We start from the raw sequence: 9,834 nt of genomic DNA on the forward strand, positions 1-9,834 counted from the left end.
TCCCTCCCTCCCTCCACCAACACTGGAGGTTTTCAAGACTGGACAGCCATTTGTCCTGAATGGCATCAGGTCTCCTGCTTGAACAGGGGGTTGGACTAGATGACCTCCAAGGTCCCTTCCAACTCTTTTCTTTCTCTCTCTCTCTCTCTTTCTTTCTTTCTTTCTTTCTTTCTTTCTCTTTCCTTCCTTCCTTCCTCCCTCCTTCTCTCCTTCCACCACCACTGGAGGTTTTCAAGACTGGACAGCCATTTGTCCTGAATGGCATAAGGTTTCCTGTTTGAATAGGGGGTTGGACTAGATGACCTCCAAGGTCCCTTCCAACTCTTTTCTTTCTTTCTTTCTTTCTTTCTTTCTTTCTTTCTTTCTTTCTTTCTCTTTCTTTCTTTCCTTCTTTCTCTTTCTTCCTTCTTTCTTTCTTTCTCCCTTTCCTTCCTTCCTTTCTCTCTCCCTCCTTCCCTTCCTTCCTTTCTTCCTCTTTCTCTTCCTCCCTCCTTCTGTCCCTCCCTCACCACTGGAGGTTTTCAAGAAGAGACCGGACAGCCGTTTGTCCTGAATGGCATAAGGTCTCCTGTTTGAACAGGGGGTTGGACTAGAAGACCTCCAGGGTCCCTTTCCAATTCTCTTATTCTGTAATCCAGCTGGTCCCAGAAGGAAACATCCTTGTGAGAAAGAGAAGTCTTTTTAAACCCATATTAATGCTGACGCATTCACACAACCTGGCTGGTTCCACCGGGAATTGCACGGGAGTGAAACACTTCCAGATCTTGAGAAGAATCAAGAGGCAGATGAGGGAAACCACCTTAAAATTGTCCAGAATGATCTCGATTCTCTTGCTTGAACAGGGGGGGGGTTGGACTAGAAGGCCTCCCAAGGTCCCTTCCCGCTCTATTGTGATTGATTGATGGATGGACCTGGTCTAAAGTTTCACGACTGAACAGGGGGTTGGGCTAGAAGGCCTCCCGAGGTCCCTTCCCGCTCTATTGTGATTGATGGATGGATGGACATGGTCTAAAGTTTCACGACTGAACAGAGGGGGTTGGACTAGAAGGCCTCCCGAGCTCCCTTCCAGCTCCTATTATTCCACGCTATCCACCTCCGCAAAAGCTCCCTGCTTTCAGACAGCCGAAATTCCCCAGACCCGACCAACGACGACGTGACCCGCTGATGGGCGTAAGGGCCGGCCTTCGTGCCACCCGTTCCACTGGCTCACCCAGAAAAAAAAAAAAGGTCTGGAGAGGTTTTTGGCCAAAGGCTGAGCGCTGGGCAACGAAGCCATAAATAGTTTCGTGTCACGTCCCCATCGCTTTTTATGATGTTTGCAAAAGAGGCCGGCATTGATAAGATTCTCTCCTGTTTGGACTTGCAACACACAAAGGGGAAGGATGCTTCCCGGGTCCTTTGCGCCACTTATGGGGGGGGGGCGCTCACCCCAAGAGCGGAGGCCTCTTCCCACCCCTTTAGGGCCACCCCACGGCTTCTGAGCCCCACCGAGCAGGCAGCCCAGCCTCGCCACCCACCCCAGGCCTTGCACCCCTGGGCAGCTTCCAATGATTATTGCCCCGGTTTCTTTTTACGACAGGAAACCCACTAGGATCCAACAGCTGGCAAGATCCCCAGTTGGTTTGCAAAAGATCAGCAAGGGTTTCTTGTCTCTCCCCCCCCTCCCAATTCATTCAGAGGGAGGAACAACCCCCCCCCCCCAACACACTCTTGAAAGGCCCTGGGTTAAAAAGTAACCAGGGCGCCAAGGCAAAACTAGTGGACTTTTTATGCTCAAAGGGATGGTGGGGGGGGGGGGGAAACAACAGGCCGTTGCAAAACAAAACGTGGTGCCGGGGAATTTGTTCAGTGGCTACTTGTTTTCTGGTTTAGCTCGACATTTTTTTGAGAAAGCAAAACACGGGTGCAGCTTCTCCTAATAATAATAATAATAATAATTTATTTTTTATTTTTATTTTAATTCCATTTATATCCCGCCCTTCTCCGAAGACTCAGGGCGGCTTACAAGCTTAGCAGTAGCCTTCATTCTATGTATATTTTATTTTTATTTTATTTTAATTCCATTTATATCCCGCCCTTCTCCGAAGACTCAGGGTGGCTTACAAGCTTAGCAATAGCCTTCATTCATATATGCCTGCTTATTAGGGCTTTCACACACACACCAAGCGGCATTATAACTACTACGGGCATAGTTGTTTAATCACTTTTTAATTTTTGTATCCTGTTTCTTATTATGTATTGCCCTGTTCACCGCCCTGAGTCCTTCGGGAGAAGGGCGGTATACAAATTAAATTATTATTATTATTATTATTATTATTATTATTATTATTATTATTATTATTATTATTATTATTATTATTATTAAGTCAGCTTAATTGCCCCCATCAATCTGGGTCCTCATTTTACCTACCTGGGAAGGATGGAAGGCTGAGTCAACCTTAAGCCTGGTGGGACTCGAACCTGCACTAATGGCAGGCAGCTGGGGTTACGTAAGGAGGCATTAGCCCACTGCTCCACCAAGGCTAATAATAATAATAATAATAATAATAATAATAATAATAATAATAATAATAATAATAATAAAAAAAATCTAGCCCGTTGTATCATTTGGGCTCTCTTCTTCCCCCCCCCCCCGCCCCGCCTTGCAAAAGGTAGATCCTTTTAAATAGCTTCTCCTACTCCTCCGCTGCAAAACCCGTTCTCAAGGGATGAGATGAAATTTGGCTCCCTTCTTCTCTTCCTGCAGAAAGAGACGACGCCCCCCCCCGCCACCCTCAAAAAAAAAGAAAAAGATTTTGAGAGACAGTCAATTAACAGGGGGGGGGGAAAAACCCGCCATCGGCCATCGCTAACGCCTTTCCAAATAAGAAATTAAGTCGCTCGCAAGTATTTTCCCCCCCCACGCGCACCAGCTTCCGTTAATAAATAAACCAAATGATAATTCCATCGGTAAATAAACAAATCCATAAAATCCTTTTCGTTTCCCCCCCCCCCGCTGCCGCCGCCACCGCCGCCATTCGGTCAGAAGAGAAGATGCTTCTTGGAGGAGAAGCGAAATGTCTTCAGGAGGGTGTGTGTGTGTGGAAGGCACAGAAAAAGACCAGTTGCCTTTTGGAAAAGAACGACAACGACAACAACACACCTTTGGGATATTTCCCCCCTTGTTTCTCTCTCTCTCTCTCTCTCTCTCTCTCTCTCTCTCTCTCTCTCTCTCTCTCTCTCTTTTAAGGTTTTGGCTTCCCTTTTTCAAACCCGCGTTTCCTGGAGAGAGGCAGGCCGCTGGATAAACCCACTTCAGCGCTTCTTTGCCCGCAAGAAAGGACCAAAATATTCTTCCAAGGATGAGCCCCGTGATGCTAGCTTATCCTGGATACCCCCTTTAGGACCGCGTTTTACCTAAGCCAGGGTTTATTTAAGTTTATTTCAATTTTTCTCTAGGCGAGTCAGTAACCCAAGCCAGAAAGGGGTGGTCGGAATCCATAGCCGGCCACGTTTTTTTGCAAACCAGGAAAATAAGCTTGAGTCGGCATTTTTTTTTTTGTAGGTTTAAAAAAAACAACAAGCCAGCATCTCGGGATTGAACCGCACAAACGGGGAAAAAAAATATTTCGGCTCTGCTTACCCACTGGTGCACGTGGACCGAGCAAGCTAGAAATTCATTGGTGGTATTACTGGGGTTGCATTGCGATGCAGCAACACATCAGAATATCCTGGTAATAATCCTATTATTCCCTTTTTTTTATGACTGAAGCCCACATTTTATTGCTGTACAGCTATCCACAGATACGAAAGGCCCACACCTTTTTTTTTTTTTGCAAAATAAAAATAAAAACGTTTGCTTTTTTTTCCTCAGCAGCAAGCCAAATTGAATCAAACTTTTCAAACGTTAAAGATCTCAACTTGGCAACATTTCAAAAGGAAGACATTCCCCCCCCATACACACACACACACACACTTTCCCGGTCTCGCTCCAATTCTGTTCTGAGTTCAAAACACACCTTTTTTTTGCAAAATAAAAATAAAAATGTTTGCTTTTTTTTCGTCAGCAGCAAGCCAAATTGAATCAAACTTTTCAAAATGTATTTTAAAACTTTTCAATTAAAAAAAAATATCTCAACTTGGCAATATTTCAAAAGGAAGACATTCCCCCCCCCATACACACACACACACACACACACACACACACTTTCCCGGGTCTCGCTCCAATTCTGTTCTGAGTTCAAAACACGTGGGCGGCTGTTAGGGGCTACAAATCCTTGGGGTGGGGCGGGTGTGTGTGTGTGTGTGTGTGTGTGTGTGTCCCACAACAGCCCGTGTCAAACATGAAGGGATTATTTTTTAAAAAAGCTTTGCTTTATCCTTCATCTGAGAACCATCTTCAAATTCAACCCGCCTCGTTTTATTCTCCAAAAAGACAAGAGTTAACGGAAGTCGGAAGGGACCTTTGGAGGTCTTCTAGTCCAGCCCCCTGCTCAGGCAGGAGACCCCGTAGGCCATTTCCCCCAAGCTAGATTGGTACTGAGAGCAGTCTGATCGCTTCACACATCATTCAACAAGAGACAACTGCGACGCAAACTCTTTGCCTCCTGTTTAGCCAAGGCAACTTTTCCGGAGCGCTCACGCGACTGGGTCTGATAGACTATTCCTGCGCAGTGCAGTTCCACCCACCGCATCAGGCCATTCCCAAAGCAACGTCTTCCTCACGGCAGGAAAAAGGGTAGAGCCGAGGCACTATAAAGATCATAAACCGGTCATCCTCTTTTAATCGGACCTCAAGAGTCGGAGTTTCCCTTCCTGCTGGAAATATTATTATTTTTTTGCCAGTGTCAAAAGTTTGACAAAATGCAACCCATTTTCTCCATATTCCCATTTTACGGAAAGGGAGAACAGAGAGAGACGGTTACCCCACCCTCCCAAATGGCTTTCAAGGGGGGGTTTTTTGGGGAGGGGAACAAAAAAACACACACCGACAACCCGAGTTTGAACACAGGCAAATGGTTAGCCAGATCTTGAGATAGATAAAACGCACACCTTCCTGAAAAGTAACTCAACGAAACCTCTTCTTCCGGAAGATTCCCCAAACGGAGGAAATTGTAGTGGGAGCGCAGGTTTAATCCGTGATACCCCCCCCACCCCGTCAAAAAGGGAAAAAAAATCAGTTCTCTTGATTGCAACTTTCCGAACACATTTTAATAATCATCATCATCATCATCATCATCATCATCATCATAGGAAGAAGAAGAAGAAGAAGAAGAAGAAGAAGAAGAAGAAGAAGAAGAACAACAACAACAACAACAACAACAACAACAACACAACAACAAAAGGCAGAACCTTTTCCTAGGAAGAAGAAGAAAAAGAAAAAGAAGAAGAAGAAGAAGAAGAAGAAGAAGAAGAAGAAGAAGAAGAAGAAGAAGAACAACAACAACAACAACAACAACAACAACACAACAAAAGGCAGAACCCTTTCCTAGGATTTCGTAAAATCTCTTTGTTGGTAAAATAGTGGAAATTTCCACACCTCACCCTGCGGTCACAAAGACCCCCACCCCGCAAAGTCAATTTCTTAGTTTTAAAGAGTCAACGCAAATCATCAATCGACAGCTTTAATTGATTTGAAGCCGGGCGATGGTGGTTTGTTCGTTTTTTTTTTACAAAAAAGCAAAAACCAAAAAACCCCCAAACCCAAGCCAGCTTTAAGAGGGACGCCCCCCCCCTCCCGGGGGGGGCTCCACGTTTCTCCACCACAAACAACCTCAAGGGAGCAGGAAAAGGAGGGTAAAATTACAATTTAACCCCTGAAAGAATACGTTTGGCCAAGCCCTTTTAAATGCCTTTTCAAATTCAGACCTGGGCCTTAATCTACGCTCAAGACCAGCAAAACGACGCCTTGCTTTTTCCCTGCACAAGCTACAATTTAAAAGTTTGCAATCCTACACCCGTTGAATAAAGGGAAAAAAAGGGGGTGGGTGGGGTGGCTTTGGTTCGGGGACACAACGGAAGCAACCCCTAAGTCAACTTTTTTTGGGGTGGGGCTGTTTGTGCAACACAAAACCACCGGGTGGGGAGGGGGCCGAGAAGGGCTAAAAAAAAAAGATGGCTCCACCCAAGTTGAGCGTAGTAGAATCATGGCAAGATTAAATCCCCCTTGGAGATCCTCCATCCCCAAAGTGGGGGGGGGGGAATAGGAGAGGAGAGGGAGAGAGAGAGAGAGAGAGAGAGACACCCCCATCCCAATTCCCCCCTTTTTTTAAGGAGGAAAAAAACTTTAATGGGGGAAGGAGGAGGAGGCACGATCCCACCCCCCAAGCAGCAGAAACTTGCAAAGTGGGGCAAAGCTTTGTCAAATTCAATTCAGGGAGGGAATTGAGATTTTTTTTTTTGGGAGGTGGGGGGGGGTCCTCCCTTTTTAAAACCCAAATTACAACACAATGACCAGAGGCGGATAAGAGCGCCGGGGTGGGATAACACGCTGGGGTGGGACTTGTTTCTCCTCTCTCTCTCTCTTTCCCCCCCCCCCAGGTTGCAAAATAAGCCACAAAAGGTCTTGCAAAAAACACATTTTGGAGATGGCGGGGAGGAAAAGGGAGAAGGAAGGGAGGGAAGCCTGGGAGGGGGGGTTGTGTGTGTGTGTTTTGTTGTGGTGGGGTGGTGGCGGTGGGGAGCAGGAGGAGAGGACCACCACCCCTTCCCCCCCCAAATTCCAGGGCTCCGCCAAGTTTCCCATCACAATGTAGGGGCCCCTTGCATTTCTATGGGGTTTTTTATTGATCCCCCCCACCCCGCCTTTCAAGCAGGATCCCGGAGTTATAAAATATTCACAACGCCATGGAGATTGATCAATCACCGCCCGGCAGAGGAGGAGGAGGAAGGTCCTTTACAAGGGGGGGGGAGGAAGGACACCCAAAGCCCCCAACCCATTATTGGCAGCTCCCAACTGGTCACTGGGAACTCCCAGCCCATCCCTGGGGGCTGCCAAGCCGTTATTAGGAGCCCCCCCCAACCCATTATTGGGGGGAGGTGTCCCTTCCAAAGCAGGCTGGAGCCCCCTCCAGCTGCAAGTCCTTTTGTCTCTCCAACAGGGAGCCCACCCCCCACAAAAAAGACACCCTCCCTCTTTCCCACGATCCCTTGGGGGGGCCCTCTCCCCTGGATTCTCCCCCCCCGCCAATTAGCACCAGCCACGGTGGGGGAGGGAGGGGTCCTGCCAAGGTGGGGAGGGGGGGGAAATGAAAGAGGCTTTGCAAGCCCCCAACCCATTCTTGGTGTGTGTGGGGGGGAACGCGGCTCTTCTAATGCAGGATGGACCCCTCCACACCGGCCACTCCTTCTCTTCCCCAACCGGGTGCCCTCCTCCCCCCCCCCCCACGAAAGACACTCTCCCTCTTTCCCAGAACCAACGCTGGGGAAGGCCGACCCTCCCCATCGGGGCCCCCTCCCCTGGACTCCCCCACCCCTGGTTCCCAGGGATCTCGGGGCAGAGGAGGATGGGCGTGGAGGCGCCTAACGTTGGGGGGCGGAGGACGACCCTCCCCACCGGGCTCCCTCCCCTGGACTCCCCCACCCCTGGTTCCCAGCCCCGGTGAGGCCAGGCTCGCTGGAGGTCGACCCTCCCCACCGGGCCCCCCTCCCCTGGACTCCCCCACCCAGGATTCCCAGCCAGGATGGGCTGAGGCTCGCTGGAGGTCGACCCTCCCCACCGGGCCCCCTCGCCTGGACTCCCCCACCCAGGATTCCCAGCCAGGATGGGCTGAGGCTCGCTGGAGGACCCTCCCCACCGGGCCCCCTCCCCTGGACTCCCCCACCCCTGGTTCCCAGCCCCGGTGAGGCCAGGCTCGCTGGAGGTCGACCCTCCCCACCGGGCCCCCCCTCCCCTGGACTCCCCCACCCAGGATTCCCAGCCAGGATGGGCTGAGGCTCGCTGGAGGACCCTCCCCACCGGGCCCCCCTCATCTGGACTCCCCCACCCAGGATTCCCAGCCAGGATGGGCTGAGGCTCGCTGGAGGACCCTCCCCACCGGGCCCCCCTCATCTGGACTCCCCCACCCAGGATTCCCAGGGCTCTGGGGCCGAGGAGGATGGGCTTGGGGGCGCCTAGCGCTGGGGGGCGGAGGACGACCCTCCCCGGGACTCCCCCACCAATGACTCCCAGCCAGGGCTCCCGGGGGTCGCGGGGGCGCCTACCGTTGGGGGGCGGGGGCTCCGTCCTCCTCTCCGCGGGCCCCGCGCCGGGCGGCGGCTCGGGCTCCATGGCGCTCAGGCGGAGGGCGGCGGTGGCGGCGGCTGCGTCTCCCCCGCCGCCGGGACCCCTCGCCCGCCGCCCCCGCCGCCGGGGGCCCATCGCCGCCGCCCCCCCGCCCGCCCCTCGGCGGCCGCCGCGCCCCTCGGCGCCCCGCTCAGAGCTCCGGCCGCCGGCTCCGCTCGCCCAACCGCCCGCCGCTCGCTCCCGCTGCGCCGCCTCGTCCCGACTGAGCGGCCGGCCGGCACCGCCGCGCTCCCCACCGCCCTCGCGCATGCGCCGCCGCCGCCGGGGGCACGCCGGGAAGCGTAGTCCGCCGGGCGGAACCATTCCACACACACGCACACACACACACAAACACCCACCCACCGACACACAGACACAGAGCCACCCCACCCACACCCCCCATTCTTCCTCTTCCCCGCTCGGCCTCCCGCGTCCACGGCTTCCCCTTTCCTCCGTTTCTTGATTCTTCCCCCCCCTCTCTCGGTGAGGGGAATGGGTTCGCCCAAGCGTTGGGGCGGGGCGCGTAACCCCGCCCCTTTGGTCAGGGATAGGCAACCTCGTCTCTTTTAGGACTCGTGGACTTCAACTCCCAGAATTCCTGAGCCAGCCATGCTGAGGGGAAAGGGAGAGGTTTCCAAGCTGAGCCAGGCTGGCTGAGGAATTCTGGGAGTTGAAGTCCACGAGTCATGAAGGGGCCATACTTCCCCCATGCTGGCTCAGGAATTCTGGGAGTTGAAGTCCACAAGTCATGAGGGGGCCATAGTTCCTCCATGCTGGCTCAGGAATTCTGGGAGTTGAAGTCCACGAGTCATGAGGGGGGCCATAGTTCCTCCATGCTGGCTCAGGAATTCTGGGAGTTGAAGACCACGAGTCATAAAAGAGCCAAGGTTGCCTACCCCTGGTATAAGGTCTCCTGCTGGAGCAGGAATTCTGGGAGTTGAAGTCCACAAGTCATGAAGGGGCCAAAGTTCCCTCATGCTGGCTCAGGAATTCTGGGAGTTGAAGTCCACGAGTCATAAAAGAGCCAAGGTTGCCTACCCCTGGCCTAGACCTAGGCCGCTTTATGACTCATGGACTTCAACTCCCAGAATTCCTGAGCCAGCCATGCTGAGGGGAAAGGGAGAGGTTTCCAAGCTGAGCCATGCTGGCTGAGGAATTCTGGGAGTTGAAGTCCACGAGTCACGAAGGGGCCAAAGTTTCCTCCATGCTGGCTCAGGAATTCTGGGAGTTGAAGTCCACCAGTCACGAAGGGGCCACAGTTCCCCCATGCTGGCTCAGGAATTCTGGGAGTTGAAGTCCGCGAGTCATGAAGGGGCCATAGTTTTGCCCCATGCTGGCTCAGGAATTCTGGGAGTTGAAGTCCACGAGTCATAAAAGAGCCGAGGTTGCCTACCCCTGGCCTAGACCTAGGCCGCTTTATGACTCATGGACTTCAACTCCCAGAATTCCTGAGCCAGCCATGCTGAGGGGAAAGGGAGAGGTTTCCAAGCTGAGCCATGCTGGGTGAGGAATTCTGGGAGTTGAAGTCCACGAGTCATGAAGGAGCCATAGTTCCCCCATGCTGGCTCAGGAATTCTGGGAGTTGAAGTCCA

At 52.1% G+C, this 9,834-nt stretch overlaps 1 protein-coding gene across 1 annotated transcript in view; it reads right to left on the minus strand.

The window, feature by feature from the left end:
* NR6A1 (nuclear receptor subfamily 6 group A member 1) overlaps positions 1 to 8,248 on the minus strand; it is a gene marked incomplete at its 5' end in the record, with an annotated part of 66,021 nt that extends 57,773 nt beyond the window's left edge. The window contains one exon of the mRNA XM_083375140.1: positions 8,182 to 8,248. Within this exon, the coding sequence (XP_083231266.1) occupies positions 8,182 to 8,248 (67 nt within the window). The remainder of the gene's footprint in view (positions 1 to 8,181) is intronic.
* Between the last annotated feature and the right edge of the window lie 1,586 nt (positions 8,249 to 9,834).

Source organism: Vipera ursinii, assembly GCF_947247035.1.
Source record: "Vipera ursinii genome assembly, chromosome: 16".
Lineage (NCBI taxonomy): Eukaryota > Metazoa > Chordata > Lepidosauria > Squamata > Viperidae > Vipera > Vipera ursinii.